Here is a 21,472-nt window from a genome sequence, read left to right on the forward strand (position 1 = left end):
CCTCTGCCTCAGCCTCCCAAAGTGCTGGAATTACAGGCATGTGCCACCATGCCTGGCCCAGCATTATTTTTTAAAGTTGGGAAGATGATTATTTCAGATCAGTTTTTAAGTTTTCAATACATTGGCAGATTTCCTGACTTCTAAAGGAGAAAAGAGAAATGTAGGAATTTTCAACAAAATCCCTTTTAGTTTATTATGACCTGTTCCCCTCAACTTGTTTTTTCTCATAACTTAACTGTCCTTGTTAGCAGTGAGGATAAAGACGGATGAATGTTTGCTAGAAGTACTTAGTGTTCTGTGTTCCAGCAAAAGCCCAGGTAGGCTTTGTAGCACTACTTGGGAATCTATAGACATTTCAATACATGGAATTTAATTACTGTGATGTTTAAAAAAGAAGGAAACAAAGATACGTGTTATCTGAGATCTTTTTCCACCAAGTTTAGAATCTTTAAGATGATGCAGCTGATTTTGATAACAGATGATAAACAGAATAAGGGTAAGGACTGGGAAGGTTTCATTTACGGAGGTGCGCTTTTCCCAGTTTTTGTTTCCTTTTCCATGTATGTATGTGTGTGTGTATGTATCACCTAGGTTGGAGTATAGTGGCTGGATCATAGCTCACTGCAGCTTTGAACTCCAGGGCTCCAGTGATGCTCTCACCTGAGCTTCCCAAGCAGCAGTCCTTTTCCCTTTCAAATTCTCCAGGGTTACAGTCAATATGAGTACCCCTCACAGCAAAGATTCTGGCAGAAAACTAAAGTAGGTTACCTGGCAATCGAGTTATTTCCTAAAGAAGTATTAGAAGACAGCATTTGTTTTGTTCATATTGGTAGAGCATAGCGACTTTCTTGCTAGGATCTCTCTTTTATTTAACCATGTCTTTGTTCAGTTGTTTGTTGCTCATGTAATTTTTGAGCGTTTACTATGAAGAACAGTGCATTGTTTATAGAGTTGAGGAATGGTGATGGGTTTGGCTGTTTTATGGTTTGGGAGACTAGAAATGGGAGGGTTTGTTGGAGGACATGCAGTATGCAGAGACTCTGGGTTGGAATTTGGGAACAGGATTTCAGTGTTGTTTCCAGCATGCACACACACATAACATATACACTCTGTGTGTGCCTTGGAAAATGGGGGACATCTGTTTTAACTATAGAGAGGTACTGGTGAATTTTTTATTCTGCCATATTAGACCAACATACTGTACCTCATTGACTGTTACCTCCAAGCATTGAGGGTGGAGGAGTCATGTAGGGGAGAAATAGAAAGCAGAAGAGCGGCACAGTCCTGAGAGTCAACTTCCCATGTTCGCTGCTGTGCCACCCAGCTTGGTCTCCGAGAAATGTCTTTGTGAGAAAGTCTTTGTTCATGTGTGCTTTTTACAACAAGGTTTTCTGTTGGAAATTATATCATAGTGGCACTGCCATGCTTTGCAAAGGGATGAGAAGGTATTTCAAAGATTAATAGGCGGAAACACATTGATAGGAAAATTCTTTATGAGGTGGAGCAGTGGCTGTGCGTTGCCTATGTATGTTGTGACCACAGCTTTAATGCTGGCGTGTATGGCACTGCTTGCTAAATTAGTGGGTGAGGTAAGTGTCCACTCTGCTCTGTAGGAGGCTGTCAGGAAAGATGCTGACAGGTTCTTTGTGTTTCATAATGACAAACTGCCTAATGCTTCAGACGATGATTTTTACCCTTGAGAGGACTGTGCTTTTGCTATATTTACATAAACCTGCTGATTTGCTGAGGGTTGAAAAAGCAGAGGACCTTCTTTGCCTTGAGAATCTGCCTTCACGTTTTGGCTGACTTCCTTCCCCAGCTTAGCAAATGCTCTGTTGTTTACAGATGGCACAATAGATCTTTGGACATGAAGCTATGCTGAGGTTGTGAGAAACAACCAGAAATACCTCTGTTCAGTATCATTGCCCAAATTACGGATTTTGTTGCTCCCTGTTAACAAGGATTTGAGGTCACTTAATCCTGTGATCCATTCCCAGACAGAGGTTGGATGTTAGAGAGTAAGTCTCAACCCAGACCCATGGTTTCATTTCTAGACATCCCTAGTAAAGACACATTAGTTATCATGTGTTGTTTGGAATAATTGATATTGATGGTAATAGCCTCACTCATTTTTCTGGCCCATTACAGGCATGCTGATTTGAAGATTTAAAAAATATATATACTTGCCCTGCAGAAACCGTTTGCTCAATTCTGGTAAATACGTGTTTTTATATGGGTAATTCTGAAAATGTGCATTATGCATTTAATGGATCGCATCAGCTTTGCGCAGTTCTTTCAGAACTGCTAGCTTTCTAATAAAAGAAGAAGTACTTGCAATACTTGGGGACCATGGGAGATTTTCAGGTTAAGAATCATTGATCCTGCTGACTAAAACCAATTTTATAACCAGCTTCAGACAATCCATGCACTCATAAATTGCATGAAAATCTTGCCAAATCATTTTGGCTTTAAAAGATTACTGGGCATATATTCCAACTGAGATTTTAACATTGCTCTTGACTACGTTCTTATCTTTCCCTTTTCAAATAAAGCACTATATTTTTGTGCTAACTATAAACATTTATATAAATTATTTTCTTAAATAGCTGCTTGATTAATAAGCCAAAGGGAAATACTTTTTATATGAGAATTTGGCTTTAATTGAACCTTGTTTTGAATATTTTTAAGAGTAATATAAAGTAGAATTTTTTTCTGTGAGACTTGAATTCTAAATTATGTTTATTTTTTGTTGGGTCAGCCTAATATTTGTCAGAGGGTTGTAAAGAAAAGTTTGACCCTATAATAATTCATCATGCTTTGATTTTAAAAATGATTAAAAAAAAAATCAGGTCAAAGCAATGTGTTTTTTTTTCCCATTCCTATGGCAAGTTTTACATAGTGTGAAACATTTTTAGTTCTTATTACCCCAATCTTAGCCATTCTGTGTTTACCACTATGTATGTAAAGTTTTTTTTTTTAATAACCACCCTCTAGTGGCTTACAAAACTGTAAGTTTTGTCACTTAATTTTGCAGTGAGCTTCTCTACCTTTTTCATATATGCGTTTCTAAGTACTAAGATCCCTTGATGCACTCACCCGTTTTACAGATTATTAGCCTTGTGTATTGGACAGTCTGATATGAATTCATAGCTTTGGATTAGTTTGAGTTGCCATAATCGCTTTTTAAACAAAAAGAGGTGGCTTTTAATCTAATAAAAAGTAATAGTGGTAATTCTGTATGTCCAGTTGAGGATGCCTCTCCCACTTATCCCTCATGGCAGCGTTTCTCAGGCTCGGTGTGTGAGGCAGCTCCAGTACAACTGCTGAGATGTGTTTAGGCAAACAGATGTGCTTGGCTGCCCTTGACATACCTGCATGTTCCTTTCCTTCCTTCTCTAACAGAGCTACATCTTAGTGTATTTACAGGCAGTCCTTTTCCTGAATGTAACTTTGCAGTGGGAAATGAAAGAACATAGGTTCTCTTTCCTTTTTCTGGAAAGTTTTTTATATGTAAATTAGTTTTATGTCTCAGAGTAAGACGGTGTGTCATGATCCTATGGATTAATTAAAGTATATATAAATAAAACTTTATTTGTGTAAAAAGAATAACATTATACATAGTCTTTGCTTTCTAAGCATCTCCCGTTTATTTCAGATTTTTTTTTTTTTTAAAAGACAGTTCCACTGTCGCCCAGGCTGGAGTGCAGTGGCGTGATCTCAGCTCACTACAATCTCCACCTCCTGGGTTCAAGCGATCTGAGCAGCTGGGATGACAGGTGCATACCACCACACCCAGCTAATTTTTGTATTTTTAGTGGAGTTGGGGTTTCACCATGTTGGCCAAGCTAGTCTTGAACTCCTGACCCCAGGTGATCCACCTGCATTGGCCTTATTTTTTATTTTTTATATTTTTTAACCCCCACACTAATGGCAGACATTAGTCGTTGGTGAGCACAGGAAAGGTAGAATTGAGTACATTCCTCTGAGTCTACAAGATTGATAGTAAATTGTTAGTGGACAGTGCAGACCACATAACTGCCAAATAACTTGATAAGGAAAGTAAATTGTTAATGTTACGTAAAGGAAGGGAGGTGTTGCCATTTAGTTACAGAGGAGCCATGAGAAGTTATTCCTTATGGAACTAATAACTAATTCTAAGGTTGGTGTGATCAGGGACTGGTAGAAGGAAAGAAGAAAGAGTTTTGCAGACTGTGAGCAGAGCTGGAATTTATTGTAGTGAATGCATCCTGGGGGAAGATGGGGTGTGGAGTGAGACCAGACCATTGAAGTATTTTTTGTCACTTGAGCCTTAAGAAGGTAGAAGCCATTAATTAGAAAGGGACCTATTAGTTCTGAAGCCAGTGAGTCGTAACTGTAAGAGTTAAAGAACGAGGAAAGAAGTATGAAAAGTGGCTCAACAGTCAAAGACAGGTTCATTTTGGAGAATAAACCAGACAGGGGCTTCTGGCTGATTTTGGTCAGGAGCACTCTCTATTACAGACTGAGAGTATTACTTAAGGGTTTAGGGCAAGAGAGCTTATCACAGGCTTGGAATGTTTCTCGGTGGAGGAGAAGTTTATTGTAGGGTTAGAATGTTTCAGGGCTGACATCTCTCTAGCCAGAGGGGAGGTTATCTCTGGGCTGGCATGTCTGTGGTCAGAGAGGGGTTTGTCTTAGGGTTGGAATGTTTCTGGTTGGAGATATCAGTTGTGGTTTATGGTCATGATGTCATTAGCCATTAGGCTGATGCCCTTTGGGTTGGATTTAGGCAGTTTTTGATCAAGGGGAACTAAAATGGCGGTGCTTGTCCAAGATGGTGATGCTTCTGCTCTGTCAGTAGCTAGGCTATGATGGTGTTAATGTCATGAAATATAGTATATAGGAAGCGACAGAAAGGAGAGGGCATGTTGAGTTGAGTAAGATGGGTAAATAATTGATAACTAGAGATTTGAAATGCTGGCAGTGGGTATAACAGGGACTGAAACACAGGAAACTAAGAACTTTAGGTTGTTCCAAAATTGCATAATTTGGAGATACAGTTTTTATCTAGGGAATTGAGTTTCTTCTGTTTTTACTTGAATACCACGGTAGGAGTATGAAAGAATGATCTACTGTGGTGGGAAGAATTCTCTTGCTTGTCCCTTAAGATGATTAGCGTGTTAATGTTAAGTTGATGTTGCCTGAATGCTGAAGCAGAGTTATTTAGCATCTGGGACCTTGGAACAAGATATAGGGAAAGCTTAGTCAACAGTTCGTTCCTGAGCTCCTTATGGATTCAGGGGTTAAATTTCTGTTGAGTCCATCGTTGAGTAGAGAATCATTTGGGGAATTCTGAATGCCTAAATAGTTGGCATTGAGATTTCTTTTTCTGGAGTGCCTTTTGGGTAGGTACAAAGATCCTGATGTTCTGCAGAAAGGTTTTTGGAATGTCTCATTTGTGAGGACTTTCTTCTTGATCGTCTTAATGGGTCTGTTGGGGCTTGTGATGACTCCCTGTTGCTACTTCTGTGCTTTTTCTTGGCTCTCAATGCATAAGACAAATGAGGCAGTAGAGGAAGTTGCCTGTGTTGTCAAGCATCTGAATTATTCTGAGACACACCTATTCTGAAGGGTCAAGAGGAAGTATAAAATGAGTGGCATTATGGGATGGGCATGGTGGTTTTTGCATGTAATCGCAGCACTTTTAGGAGGCCGAGACAGGGGGATAGCTTGAGCCCAAGAGTTTGAGACTAGCCTGGGCAACATAGTGAGGCCCTGTCTGTGCAAAATGAGTGAATGAATGAGGCATTACGGTCACTCTTCCTAGATTTGATTGACTGTGACTTTACTTTTCGGTAAGTAATACATAGACTTTCCTGTCCTAAGCTTTATGATGATGTCAGGTTGTGATATGGGGGTAGGAGGAGGTTACCTGTCTCTATAGCCACTGCTTTCCTTAAAATCATTGCTTTTTATTTAAGTGTCTTAACGTGGCATTTTAAAAAGCAACCTTGGCCAAGCATGGTGGCTCATGCCTGTAATCCTGACACTTTGGGTGGCTGAGGTGGGAGGATTGCTTGAGCCAAGGAGTTGGAGACCAGCCAAAAAAAAAAAAAAAAGGAAAAAAAACAATGCTTTACACTCCAGTCATTGAGAGCATCAAAAATTTTTTTCCAACCACTGCCATGTCGAATGTAATTTAAGAAAGCACTCTTCTTCCCTGAAGAAAATGCAGCTTGATTTACTTTATTCCATCTCTGATTAGTGGCATTGGTTTTGTTTACAATTGGAAAATAAAATGTGTTTAGGGTACAATGTAATGGCAAATTGTCTCTAAGAGATTAGTTTTCTTTCTCTTTTTGGTTAGTTGAAAAGGTCATTGTAGTAGCATGTTCAAACTAGTCATTTTTGCGTGCTTCACTTATTTCCTCACAAAATATTTATTACAAATATAGCAGCACGTGGCAAAGCCATTTCTCTTTTTTGAAGACATGTGAGCATCTATCTGAATAAGATACTCAAGATTTCACCTTGATGTGTGATCTTGAGTGAGCAGTTTCTTTTATCTAAGTGTCTTCATCTGAATATGGATAATCCCTTGGAATCCTCCCCTCCTTCTTCAGGGACTCTGAAGAAAATAATTTAGGCTTCATCAGGTTCTTTAAATTATTAGAAAAATAATCAGGAAGAACCAAAGGCCTGTTTTCCTTTAGCATAAAGATATTTGCAATTTAATAACATCTTTTGGAAAAAAAATTACAATAAAAGATATGTGCCTTGTCATTTATTTATTTATGCAGTGGCTTTATGGGCCCTGTCTTTGTTCCCTTAAAGGTAAATGCCATTGTTTTAAAATTTCTTTTTCTTTTAAAGACTGTGTGTATATCGAGAGTCGGAGGCCAAACACACCGTATTTCATCTGTAGCATTCAAGACTTCAAACTGGTAAGCGTTTTTAATGTGCTGTTCACTCTGCTCTGTGTTCTCTCTTTTTCCAGTTCCATTGGCTATCTCTTATTGTTAGTCCATCGCTGTTGACATGGTTACCAGTTCACCTTTTGAGTGCTGACTGCCTTGTGGCAGTAGCACTAAAATGAGGGTTACTAGTTCCATCTTTTCAGCTTGGTAACACTTACTCTCATAATGCTAATATTGTAAACAATATTTCTGAAGTTTTTATCCCTTTGGTAACTTTTGACAATTTCAGATAAATTCACTTAAATTTCTGAAGTAGCTTGTTTCTTCTCAGCCATTGTTAAGAGCCTGAAGTAAAGTAAATTCAGTAAATTGATGAGTAGGGAAAATAATATAAATGGGTCAGAGAATAGTTTCAATGGAAACCTGTCACGTCCTTCAAAATTTCGGATAGTGTGGAGTATGTTGAAATTGTTGTGGGGATTTCCCGGGGTAGAGGTTGAAAGAAGTCTGGCTTGGGCACGGTAAAGCTGTTATACTTTCTTTCCAGTTTTAGTGCATGTGTTGCAGAAGTGAGAACATAGCTACTGTACTTTCTCATTAAAAATTCTTCCTGAATATATAAGTGTTGATGTTCCTCATTGTGAAATCACTTTTTTAGACCAGTGGTTCCCACACTTTAGGCTTTGGATCCCTGGATATCTGCAGAGATTTGGCAGAGGTCTGCAAATACACATGCTAAGCTTTATATGAATAAATTGATCTCATACGTCTGGACAACGGTTTTTCAACCTGTTTTCAGTATGCTTTTATGAGTTTTAAAAATTTCACTTATTTAAAAGCAATACACAGTTAAGAACCACTGTTTGTTGTTGTTGTTGTTTGAGACAGAGTCTTGCTCTGTCGCCCAGGCTGGAGTGCAGTGGTGCAGTCTTGGTTCACCGCAGCCTCTGCCTCTTGGGAACAAGCAATTCTCCTGCCTCAGCCTCCCGAGTAGCTGGGATTACAGGTGTGTGCCAGTGCAGCGGCTAATTTTTTTGTATTTTTAGCAGGAACAGGATTTTGCCATGTTGGCCAGGCTGGTCTCCAACTTCTAACCTCAAGTGATTTGCCTGCTTTGGCCTCCCAGAGTGCTGGGATTACAAGTGTGAGCTACCACGCCTGTCAGGAACCAGTGTTTGTTATTTTCCTCAAACAATTGATATTTGAAATACTACCAAAGTAGTATCATTTGGGAATCTTTTGAAACATTCTCATCTTACAAGGGATCCTAGTACTTGGAAGATTGTGAACCACTGTCTCTACTCTTAGGCGTAGAGAATTCCTAATTCCTTAGCTTTGTAGAGATGTGTATCGCTATCTGTGAATGCTCTTATTTCCAACATCCTTTGTAATTGACAATATTTGTGTTCTGACATACGTTATATGTGATATTTCAGTCTAAAAAATGTAGTTTGAAAAGGTCTTTTCTGCATCTCCTTTGTTTTTTAATCATTTTTAATGGTCCAAGTACCAAATTAGTATATTCAGTAAACAAACAAACAAAAAAAAGCATGTTATTTATTTTTCTTTGTTAAAAAGTTATTGCTTAAGTTGTTGCATGCTTACTGTTTTAAGACAAAGTCAGATGTGCCATTTACTTCTAAGATGGATCTCTTCTTGATAGGCGGCTTTTAACTTTCCTGGTTGCATTGCAAGATGGCCTTCCAGTTTAATCTTGTAAATCAAATGCTTTCTATCCAGTTTTTATGTCAGTATGAATTTTTAGAAACCATTTTTAGAGGTCTTTGCTACTTATATCTTTCCTTCCAAAGTGTTTAAAAAAAAAAAAAAAAAAAAAAAACCAGATGTAGCACTGACACCTGAAATACGGGTGCAGCCTTATTCCTGAAGCATTTTGATTTGGTAGTGGCTGCTGCTACTGCCCTTTTCCTGCCCATTGTCTTTGTGTGTGATTTTTACTAAACCAAACATCAGTGCACCATGAAAAATACATAGCTGGGAAATAAAATTGTAAATATTTTTATTTTACCTATTAGATCTTGAGCCCCCTTTGTACAGTTTTTTGCACATTAGCAGGTGCCTTCATGTTTGAACAGCATCTCTTATGAAATGCTGATTACACTGTGATAGTTGCTGTCCTGGGCAGAGGTTCCTGCTGAGTTACGGTAATTGCTCAGGATATTAACAGCAATAAAAGCTGAAGCTTCAGTTGTCAGTATTGGTCTAACACAACACATTAAAGCTGTCTACAAAAACAATATGGGAAGTAGAGTGCAGTATGTTTAGATACCTTTTTCTAAATCACACACTGCTGTTTCTCATGTTTTTGTTTGAGGTTCTGTATTCAGCACATCCTCATAGTTGTGTAAGAATAACAGATGATGAAATATTTGCTCTGGGAATAAATATAGTTATTTCCACTTTCTTATTTTCTTGCTTCTCTGTACTTATTAAAAGATAATCAAATGGATGAAAATGATCAAGATTTTTTCTCCTTCAGTTTACTGAAGCTATAAGGGAAAAAGATGAGCAGAAGGAAATAAGCTTTGTTTCTCTGCAAGATTTTAAAAAGAAGAAGAAATTGAATTTGATTTTGCTCACAGCAGATAACATGACTAGTGGAGCAATGAAAGAAACAAAAACCGATAGCTTTGAAATGTTGAGTAATTCGGTATTTTATCTTTTTAACAATCATAAAATAAAAAGTTGGTTTGGGGTTGTAACTGAGAATTGTGTTTCATTCTTTATACTATAAATGAGAATCCCTTTGCCATGGTGAAATTTTGTGTATAAAGTACGTTTGGGCACTGTAAAAATAACTGGGTGAATGCCCTTTATGATATACATTAGTAGGTATGATAACGATGTTAAAGACAACAAAAGCTAATGAGGTGAGGCATGGGGAGGAGGAGACATCTACCGCCAGTCACCGAGACTAGAATAATGGCAGTTTATTGAATCGAGGGCCTTGGGTCACATTTCATGAAATAGCTCTATATGAGGTAAGGAGAAGGGTCTTTGTATTTTATGTGGGGACTTGGGTTGTCTTCTCAACTCTGCTGCTGCGTTCCCTTAGAATCGTAGTCTGTGGTATAGAACACGGCTGCCTCTATGTCCTGATCCCTGTCTGTTGTCCTGCCAAACTATTAAACAGCCTCCCCTTTCACTCTCAAAAATGTCTGAATGTGGATGATAGGTTGTGTGGTTATCTTGCCTGGTTATCTTGCCTATGGGGATAGGATCCATGGCTTCTGCTTTATTAATATTCAGCCATCAAAACACATAGAGACACCACTGTCCTACCCTGCTAGGTGTATTTCGAGCCCACACTTCCACAGGGTAGGTGGAGGCTATGATAGTATCAAGTAATTAAGTTCCTAACTGAGCTGAGGTTTTAAAGGTAGTGAATTAGGTATTCTATTAGGAAGCTTTCATTCTCTTAGGAAGCATTCATTTGATTGGGCTTATTTACAAATGGAGAGGTCTGATTTTGTTTGAATGCGCTGACCCAAAGTATTTATGGAACAAGTAGTCAAAAGCAGGAGCTCAGGCAAGTAGAAGAGGCAGGGTAGAATTATGGACAGCGCGTACTTAGAAGCAGGAGAAAGAAGTATTATTGATTAAAAAGATCGCTTTGCACTGTAGATTTCTGAACTAAATAGTAAAATAGGTGGCGAAGTCTTAGCTTTTTGAAGGACTAGTAATATGGAATGACAATCTGTGATCCTTGTGGCCTGGCATGAAAAGATTAATTGAGCCAAATTTCATTTTTAGAATTTAGAGTTGAGAAACTGAGAGACTGAGGCAGTTAGTAGAGGGGAAAGGTGAATGGATAATTCAAGAATTACCCTTAATGTATCTGTAAAAATTAAAAATAAAAAAAGAATTACCTTAATGACGAGCAAGGTTAGGGCTGGCATAGGCAAGCTCACATGCTAGGGTAGGAAACTGGGAAAAGCAGAGGACAGGGAAGCCGTGGGGAGAGCAGCAGACTGCGGAGGGGAGTGTGTGCACAGCCATCTCTTCCTTGACTCTTCTGAGTCCCACTGCACTGATGTTCTTCCCACGGGATTCTTAGATTATCCTGTTCGCTCTGAGTAAAGAGCTCTCACCTGGGCTAGCTTGAGTGTCTCTTCATGAATTGCAAGGGAAAGAGCCTAGATTAACATCTCCAACCCTTCTGCTTCCCTCTCATAGCTTTTATAGGTCACCATGTGACTTGGTTACTTTGAGGTTTTGTTCTGAACGAGTCAGTATCATTGAGGAGCTTTATATCACAGAGTGCAAATAGGAATGTTTTGGGCTATAATCAGGGCTTTCCACATTTACTGAATACCTGCTTTGTGTTCTTTATTGAACTCAGCACCTAAAGGGGGACTGAAGAAGTATAAAATATTGTTAATTCCCTCAGTGATCTTAGATTCTAAGTGGACAGACAACTTGTGGCATTATTGGATGTCAGTCTTCTTTGGAGAACATTCCGAATAGGATTGACAAGAAGGGCATTCATTTTTAGTTCTAAAAGAAATGATTTCTTTGTGTGTTTACTACAAACAATAAAATCATATTTTTATAGAAACCCAGGCATTAAGAAGTATAATACAAATAATTTGCCATCTGGAAATAATCATGGAGTCTGAGAATGCTAACAAGGTCATTGAGACAGTAATTTTCATTCAGTATAACACTGAAGAGTTCCTTGTATAGTAGTTCCTTGTAGCAGTCCCTACCTTTCTTTATAATAAGTAAGCAAACTGACTCCTGTAATATTCTCCATGGAAATTCAGTGTGGATTCTTGCATTGCCATCATTCATACAATAGAGGAAAACATGCTTTTGGTTTCCTAAAGTTACATAGGTGTTTCAGCTGTTACTTATACCAAATGAGTTTCTAGGTAGTATATGTAGCTATTACAAGTACTGTTTTGGGTTAATAACATTGATTCCTTTTGGTTCCTTAACTGTTCTATTAAAACTTAAATTGTCCTTAAAGTTAAGCCAGATACAGAGATTTCTTAGAGTTGGGGGTGATAGTTGGGGATGTTAAAGTGTTTCCAGGTTATGGTTAGCTGGGCTTGACATATTGTTACGGCTCCGCATAGATGAGAATGCCGCTGTATCATTTGTGTCCCTAACAGCCTACCTTCTAAGTGCTAGTTCTGAATGTGGAATAGCTAAGGATGCATACTACTAGTTACCTTGGAGAATGCACATTTCCATTATTGCTGTGAATGTGGGGGCCAAGTTATTTATGATTTAATACCATATCCCTCTCGTTTCATTGTCAGATGTGAGCAGCTGGAGGAAAAACACTTGGAATTTCTCTCTGATCTCTGGTCTGTACTCATAAGTTGTTTGCTACTCATCACCCTTTATTCATGCCTTCCATGACAGTACAGCAGAAGGGCTGCAGAGAAATTAACTTCATCTTAGGATCCACTTGCCATTGAGATTGCCCTCCCTCCACCAAATTTATTTTCTTCAAAATGCTTAACGCAAGTAACAAGAAGCTATTTCTCCTCCTTTGTAAGAGGAGGATGAGTAATTATGTCTTCTTTTCTTATTAGAACCATAGATGATTCTGGGAGGTATCAGATAGCGACTTCATTACACACACTCTTTGTGCACACATTCAAGTGTACACACAGTGACTTAATTATCAGACTTACGCATTATCTACCGCAGTTCTTTAATCCCAGCTTGGCTGTTACCACTTAGCACAGAAGATGTCGTGTATGGACATTCGTGGAATGGGCATTCGTTTAATAGGAGGTAAATCTTGTATTAGAGCCCGTTTTTGGTTGGGGGGTGGGCAGGAAGTCCACATAATTCGAACGTGGCTAATTCAGAATTTAGGGTCTGTTATTCTGGGATTGAGATGAGGGATGATAGATTGCCCAGGTTCAGAGCTCAGACTTCGACATCAGGTTGTCTGAGTTCACATACTCCTTCCATCAGTTGCCATCTTTCATGACCTTGGGAAATACACTTAACCCTCTTAACTTTCTTTATTTGCCTGTGAAGTTGGGATATAAAGTACCTACCGGGCCGGGCGTGGTGGCTCACGCCTGTAATCCCAGCACTTTGGGAGGCCGAGGCGGGTGGATCACGAGGTCAGGAGATCGAGACCATCCTGGCTAACACGGTGAAACCCCGTCTGCACTAAAATTACAAAAAATTAGCTGGGCGTGTTGGCAGACGTCTGTAGTCCCACCTACTCGAGAGGCTGAGACAGGAGAATTGCTTGAACCTGGGAGGTGGAGGTTGCAGTGAGCCGAGATCGCACCACTGCACTCCAGCCTGGGTGACAGAGCAAGACTCTGTCTCAAAAAAAAAAATAAAAATAAAAATAAAAAATAAATAAAGTACCTACCTTGTCAAGCGGATTGCTTTTAAATTAAAAGGTCAAACTTAAAAAATGTCCAGTGCCCCATAGAATGACACTGTGATGTTGGTGTTTAGTTGGTACCTTAGGTTTATGCTTTTTATTCACTGATGTATATATTGTGTACTTAGCACATTGGCTGGCTGTAATGTCCACAGTAAGTATTTATTGAATGCTGAATGAAGTAACATTTAAGTGGAATAAATTCACTGGATAAGTATTTTTTAAAAACTTTAGTAATAGTTGTTTGATAACAGTGCACACATCAACAACAAATTAATATTCTCTCTTAAACCAAAGAAGTCTACTCACTTACCTTTCGTTACCCTGTAGAGTGTAATGTATAGAAATAATAAAGCTCTCTTTCTTTTAAAATACTTGAAGAAAATTCAGTTTCTTGTTTTCTTTAGGAATTTGAATGAATGTAGCCTAAGTCATAACATTTTTAAAACATCATTATATTGTTTTGAGTTTTCCATATGACTGACTTTCAGTAAAGATAAATGAAGGCCTAGTATACATGTGAACCTCCCAGAAAAGGCCAACTGTTATGAAAAATGCCTTATGCTATGATGATTTGTTTCTGTGTGGCACATCAGTTGTTTCTGGTTTTGTTTTTGACAGTCCTTCAAGGTAGGCCTGCGAAATTGAGTATTTCTATAGCTCCTTCTTCTCTTTACTTTCTTGGCTTGTGCCATATAAAAAGGTCAGTATCACCCAGTTATGCATTTGTGACTTGTTGGGTAGTGTTGGATAATGAAGTAAAAACTTTCCATTAAAGTTCATTATCAAGTGTTTTCGGCTATTATATCCAAGGACCAAGTGGCCTTTTCACATATAAATTTGTAATTTCTAATTTTGTTTAATTCTTTAAGAGGCAAGAGGTAGGATGGAATTCTTTTTTTTTTTTTTTTTTTTTTTTTTTGGAGACAAGAGTTTTACTCTTGTCACCCAGGTTGGAGTGCAATGGTGCAATTTCAGTTCATTGCAACCTCCGCCTCCAGGTTCAAGCTATTCTCCTGCCTCAGCCTCCCAAGTAGCTGGAATTACAGGCACCTGCCACCACCCCCAGCTGTGTTTTTGTATTCTTAGTAGAGACGGGGTTTCACTATGTTGGCCAGGCTGGTCTTGAACTCCTGACCTCATGATCTGCTCGCCTCGGCCTCCCAAAGTGTTGAGATTACAGGCGTGAGCCACCACACCAGGCAAGATGGAATTCTGCAGCCCTGAGTTTGGTGCACTTGGTCAGAGGACTTCCCCTCCTGCCATAATTATGGAGTAATGATGTTGAAAGTTCTTTGAACCACCACATCCTTTTTGCATGATATTGATGTCAACCTCTAAATGGATAGAGTGGTATTAATGTAAGTGGAAATCAAAATGACGCCTTGGGAATAAATTATCCCAGCATTTTATTGGTCCCATTTTTTGAGCTTCTCAGCAATTTGTCTTCACTCATGGCTGCCAGTCAGGATAGGGTACTTGGGATTTTAAGTTTTAGTGTTTAGCTACTACTGTGAGATTGGGTAATTCATTTTCTTCTAATTTACTTGGGTCAAGGGACTCTTAAGAAACTATTGAAAACGTTTTGTTTAATTATATGTGTTTCCATAAAATATGTTTCTGAAAATGTTATTTACTAAAATTGTTATCTATATGTGAAATTTTTTTTCAATGCAGAAAACTCTAGGTATTCTAATTTTAAAGGAGCTTAAGAAAGGTTGAGACAATCTGATATTTGCAGCCATCTACTGTGCAAGAGTATTGGTAAAGTCTTGTTCAAACTTAATTCTTTTCAATTGGAAATTTGTAATTCGTGTGTATGTATGGATGCTTGTATTAAGAACCAACTCAATAGTCCAAGAAAAACCTATTAGAAGTACTAAAAAAAACTAGGGAAACAGATACTATCAACGTTTTCTCATTTCGTATGTAAGAACAATGACTTGTTTTGAAAAAAAAATGCCTTTTTAAAATGCGTAAAATGTTTTCATAATTACTTGAACTATTTGCATGCTTAAAATAATGCAGAAGTGTTTGGAAATGCTTTACCAGGTGTTTTTGATTTAAAGCCCTTCATTTGAATGTGAGGATTTGAGTGGTTTGGGCAGTCATATTCCTAGTGGAAGAGATTAACCAGAAGTCCATTTTTGTTTTGATGCTTCTGGCAAAAATTATTGAATATGCTGTACATTCAGGTGCACAGTTGAATCTTTACTGTGGAGTTTGCAGTGTTGGGGATGGCAGGGAGAGGGTGTGTGGTGAGAAGGTTATGGCTACGGACACTCTGTCAGCTACACTATCACTGAGGCCATGAGAATCAGAGCCTGACTGCACAGACATTTTAATGTAGAACCCAGGATGTACTCTAGATGGTAATCTTTAGAAAAAGAAAAGAAAGTGATTATGATAAAACATTCTGAACATTAGCTTGTTTTCCTGGTATTTGTTTTGTGTGTGTGTGTGTGTGTGTGTGTGGAGGGAGCTTAAGAAACTTACAAAAATAAATAGTTAATGAAATATATTAAAATCTTTGTTTACAGAAAGTTGTTACTCTTTGCTTTTCAAAGGGAATTATATGTAACAGGACACCCTATTAAAAGGTTGTTCACCTGTAATTTTTAGACAGCCGTGGACAGGTTCTTACATAAATATTGGGATTTTATGGATTTTTTTAGTTCATTCAAAACCACATGAAATTGGTTTAAAAAATGTTATTTACTCTCTAAAATATTTGAAAAGGAACGTATTCAAACTGTTATCTGAGGTATACTGCGCTAGCTTTCAGAAGTTGTTCTATAGTCTTTTTTTTTTCCTGTTTTTTAAATGTTTTCAAAGTTAATTTTAAAAAGGACACATGATACATACTAAACTAGTTTTGCCTATGAAAATAAGTAATGTCTTTCTGGAACTTTATGCTCTGTGCCTGTTTATTATACTCACCTTGTGGGCGTTTGGAGAAAATTATAACTCATGCGATTGTTGTCTTTTTCCCTCTGTTTTGGGGCCTTTGTCTGGTTACTTTGCCTTCAGCTTTACACAGTTAAACTTGAACTTTGAAAAAATGGCAGGGCCTTTCTTTGGCCACGCGAATGCCCTATTTCCTTATTAAGTACATGTCTTATGCCTCTAGCTTCTGTCATTAGAAACTCTTCTGAAAGCTCAGTTTGTCCACTTGTGTTTCATTTTATGGTTGTGTTTATCTGATGCCATTGCATTTCTGTTTTTATTATAAGCATAGCATGTTGCTGTTAACTGTGCTTTGGCACTATCTCACATCTTAACTTGGTTATTTTGAGGGGCACACACCATACTGCTTTATGATAGGACCTGGATTAAAGTGTGGAGCCAGAAGGGTCATATGTTTGTTCACACTGAAATAAGGTAACAGCTTTGATTAATGCAAAAAGGTTAACTTTAGTGGTAGAACAAATTATCTGAGGTTTCAGAGGTCATCTGCTGAAGAGTTTTTGCAGATACCGACTTGTGTGCTGCGTGCCCCTAATAACCAGGGCATGATGGGGCATTGGGCACGTTAACTTAAAACTGTTTTCTTTTTTAGGTCCACAACTCCCAGGCCTGTTGCAGATCTCCAACTCCTGCTTTGTGTGACCCCCCAGCATGCTCTCTGCCGGTGGCATCACAGCCACCACAGCATCTTTCTGAAGCCGGGAGAGGGCCTGTAGGGGTAAGGAGAATCCCGTTTTTAAAAGCTATCAGTATTTTATATCCCATAGGGTATAAAATAGGAATATTACCTCCCTCCCCAGAGCCCCTTTTAAAATGTGCTGTATTATATGTGTTTTTAAAGGAGTAACAAGTACATGCACAGAGGAAGCAAAATACGGGACTTGCCTTACCCCTCTAGGACAGTTCCAGAAGTTAGCGGGGTTTGGTGGAAGGGTATTTTGGCACCAGCAGAGAGCATGCTGGGCTGCTGCAAGGAGCAGGAGCTGGCAATCAGCAGCGAGTATGGATGTTGGCAACTGAAATGGGGAAAAAAGGGGGTAAGTTTGAGTTCAAGTGTGGAATGTGCGTTTCCCCAGGCTCACTGGGACTCATGGCCCACCAATCTAAACTATTTTGGGTGTTGTCTTCTTGGGTGACGTTTTGTAGAGTATTGCTCAGAAATAGCGAGGCTTTTCTCCAGTGCTAGATATAGAATAAGCACTTTAAGAGGCTTGGGTCAGGCTGTAGCTATACTTCTTACAGCTATCCCTTGGTTATTCCTCTGTTACTAGTGGTGGTCCTGAGGGGTGTGTAAGAGGCAGCATGATGAAGTATCTGTAGTGCTTTATCCCTTAAAGCACAGGAACCCGTGTGGGTGATCATAGGGGTTATTATCGTGTAGTGCACCTCCTTTTTAGGAAAGTTCACACTTGTCTTCCTTTTCCTTCCTTTAATGGTAGGACTTAATGGAGAATTTAATGGTAATGTTTTCTGAAAGTCGAGTATTTATTATTCTGAATGACTACTGGGTTAATAGGAAAGAAGTGTAGTTTTAGTTAAGCATTGAAGTCAGTGTAAAGAAGTGACTGTGGCACCCCAGTTCATACTGAATTAGCAAATGATACAAGAGGATAGCAAGGTCTCTCACACTTAGACACACACAATGCAAGATACTGTCAATATATGGTGAATTGTTCAGTTGCAGTGTAGAATATTAGTATCTTGGGGCAAAGAAAAGAAAGTGCTCCAGATGGGCTGTGGCTCTTGGGGAAGTTCTGTGAAGGTGGGTAGGTTTTGAGGGGCTGGGTATGTTTTTCACACATCAATAAGAAGTGGATAGGCTGAGTGTAGCAGCCTTCCAGGTGTACATGGCAGCCTGTCCTTATAAGCAACACAGGCAGTGAGGCTGACGAGTCTGGGAGTTGTGAGAAGATGACCCGCAGGACGTCACTGAAGAGCACAGGTTAGTGGATTTTGGGAGGCAGATGTGGAGATATAAAATGGGGCTAGATTTATAGAGTATCTTCAGGGTTAGCAAAGTTAAGATTTTATGTCATAGGTAGTAGAGAGCTTGTGTAAGCTTTTTTATTCTAGGCAAGCCAACTTGCAGACCACTGCTTAAGAAGATTGACTGCAGCAGTTTGCAGTGTGGAACGGGGAAAGATGGTGAAAGTTCCAAGTAGGAGGCTAGGGCCGCCATTCATGGGTAAGAAAAATGAAGAGGACCAAGACAGTAGAGATGATATATTGATAATTGTAACCAAATCAGGAGTAATTGTTGCAACAGCATAACATATTTACATATTTGCTGATATAATTACTCAAGGGTCATACCAAAAAAGGGGATGGGGTTTCACATTATGCAAACCTTGGAATTCTTGAAATAATAGCCATTTACGGTAGAAGAGAGAACCCAGTGTAGTGTAGATAAAAGTCTAATTTTAATTCCCAGAGAAAGACTGACGTCTTAAGGGACAAATTAGTAGATTCCCAATGTGACTACCTACTTTTAAAGCTTCAGCCGTTACCAGTTACCAATATGTCTTATTTACTGATATGTCTTATTTCAACATATATCTAAAAAGCAGGTTTTATCTTTCAGGCTGATATTTTCTTAACCAATGTGGATGCTCTTATTAATACTTTTATTTACTGTAATACTCAACAGGATTTGCTGGATGGATTTTAAGTCTTCCCCATAATAACATTAATTTTTTTGTAAACTTTTAATATTAGAATTAATGATGACTAGTGTTTATTTTTTAGCAATAAAAATATTTGTGTCTACTGATGATTTAAATAAGTTCATGACTGGTGGAGCACTTGGGTACATTATATTTAGATGTGAAAGATTCTGTAGTGAGAGGACAAATCATCTTTCTGTCAAGATGATGGTACATAAAGCTAACTGTATTGATTGTTCTTTAATGATGCTTTGTGCTGCCAAAGTCATTTGAGCTGGATCTGAATCAGATCCAGTTGGCAAAGCTTCCCCATATGTGGAGCTCTCATAAATCCTGCAGGCACACAGACCTAATACAGTGTAATGAGAGAGCTGCTGGGAGAAAAAATTGATTACAGGGTTGCAGACAATATCATTAACATTTCTTGCCGTGATACACCAGATGTCTTCCCTAATAGACTATTTTTGTTAATTTAGTTTTTATAGGATAGCATTGATTGCATCATCATTTAATTTTCTTTGCATATTCAGGTATGTGATGTGTGTTTCTACACTAATGATGGAATAAACTCATCAGATTTAATTTTGTAAGTTTTAACTTACCTGTTCATTTTTCTATCTGCTAGAGAGACAACATTTTTACTTGTACTCTGTTAGCTTGGATGTTTTCTAGTAAAAAGTAGTGCGTTCAGTGGTAGGGAGGGAGTAGTGAGGGAGGTAAGAAGGCAAAGATAACATTACCCAGAACCTCCCTAAACAGTTTAGGAGTTTAGAAACTCCCTAAACTGGTCAGAAATGATTCTCCTCGCCAGCGGATTTACATAGAAGCCACATGGCACCATGACAGAGGCTCTAGCCAAGGCAGGAACGTTGCAACCTTTCAAGGGGACTTACATGCACATTTATCTTCATTGTCATGGTTGTGGCTCTGCAGGACAGGACTCCTGTTGACTGCACCCATCCTCACTAGAAGATCAAGGACTAGTGAGGATATTAGTTAGTTAGCATTTTAATTCTTTTAGCCATATCTTTTTGTGTGTTTGGCCTCTGTTGGGTGGTTAACACACATAATTAGGATAGTATTGTAGGGGTAGTTTGAACTGTTTTATTTGAGTAGTGTTTTTTTGTTTTGTTGTGTTTTTGTTTTGAGACAGAATGTCACTCCGTCGCGCAGGCTCGGGTGCAATGGCATGATCTTGGCTCACTGCAACCTCCACCCCTTGGGTTTAAGCGATTCTCCTGCCTCAGCCTCCTGAGTAGCTGGGATTACAGGTGTGGGCTACCACACCCGGCTAGTTTTTGTGTTTTTAGTAGAGACAGTGTTTTGCCTTGTTGGCCAGGCTGGTCTTGAACTCATGACCTCAAGTAATCCTCTCATTTTGGCTTCCCAAAGTGTTGGGATTACAGGTGTGAGCCAGTGTACCTGGCTCTATGTTTTGTTGTTGTTGTGTTTTGAGACAGAGTCTTGCTCTGTCACCCAGGCTGGAGTGCGGTGGCACAATCTCGGCTCACTGCAACCTCTGCCTCCCAGGTTCAAGCAATTCTCCTGCCTCAGCCTCCTGAGTAGCTGGAACTACAGGTGCATTCCACCACACCAGGCTAGTTTTTTTTTTTTTTTTTTTTCGTATTTTTAGTAGAGATGGGGTTTCACCATGTTAGCCAGTATGATCTTGATCTCCTGACCTCGTGATCCACCCACCTTGGCCTCCCAAAGTGTTGGGATTACAGGTGTGAGCTACTGTGCCTGGCGTGTTTTTTTTTAATCATTGTTTTTGTTGTGCATTTTCCTTTAGGGAACGTTTTTTCTTTTGACATATTTCTTGGTAACATAGGATATGTTAATTAACCTTTCTAACTCTTAGTTTTCTCACTTGTTGTATGGGTATAATACTACTATCTATGACAAAGCATTGCAAAAATTAAATAAAATAATTCATTAAATTTCTTAGCACCATACTTAGCATATAGCAAGCATACATTAAGCATTATCTATTATCCTGTAAGACTTGAATTATACAAATTCTGGTCTTTTCTCTTTTTTTCTTTTCTTTTCTTTCTTTCTTTTTCTTTTTCTTTTCTTCTTTGACGGACTCTCGCTCTGTTGCCCAGGCTGGAGTGCAATGGCGCGGTCTTAGCTCATTGCGTCTCTGCCTCCCGGGTTCAAGTGATTCTCCTGCCTTAGCCTCCAGAGTAGCTGGGATTACAGGTGTCTGCCACCATGCCTGGCTAATTTTTGTATTTTTAGTAGAGACAGAGTTTCACCATGTTGGCCAAGCTGGTCTCGAACTGCTGACCTTGTGATCTGCCTGCCTCGGCCTCCCAAAGTGCTGGGATTACAGGCGTGAGCCACTGTGCCCGGCCCAAATTCTTGTCATTCTTAATCTGAAATCCATAAAGTCTTTGAGTTTTAGAGGGTCTGAACATCCTGAAATTGCTAGCAAAGTCTCCTATATGTGTACATTTTTCTGGAACGAGGATCTATACTTTTTGACTATGGATGCCTATCAGTAGATTGCTTAGGTGTTGAAAATAATTTAAAAGTTAAGATTAAAAACAGTG

General features: G+C 38.9%; 1 protein-coding gene across 5 annotated transcripts in view; it reads left to right on the top strand.

Annotated features, from left to right (window-relative positions):
- The window catches only part of RERE (arginine-glutamic acid dipeptide repeats), a 476,263-nt gene that overhangs the window by 187,186 nt on the left and 267,605 nt on the right, over positions 1-21,472 (top strand). For 4 of the 5 annotated variants that reach the window (XM_033228494.1, XM_033228492.1, XM_033228495.1 and 1 more), the window contains 2 exons: positions 6,853-6,923; positions 16,844-16,969. In XM_033228494.1, coding sequence (XP_033084385.1) covers positions 6,853-6,923; positions 16,844-16,969 — 197 coding nt within the window. The remainder of the gene's footprint in view (positions 1-6,852; positions 6,924-16,843; positions 16,970-21,472) is intronic. The other variant, XM_033228496.1, reaches the window with a different exon arrangement.

Source organism: Trachypithecus francoisi, unplaced genomic scaffold (genome assembly GCF_009764315.1).
Source record: "Trachypithecus francoisi isolate TF-2019V2 unplaced genomic scaffold, Tfra_2.0 Lachesis_group12, whole genome shotgun sequence".
NCBI lineage: Eukaryota > Metazoa > Chordata > Mammalia > Primates > Cercopithecidae > Trachypithecus > Trachypithecus francoisi.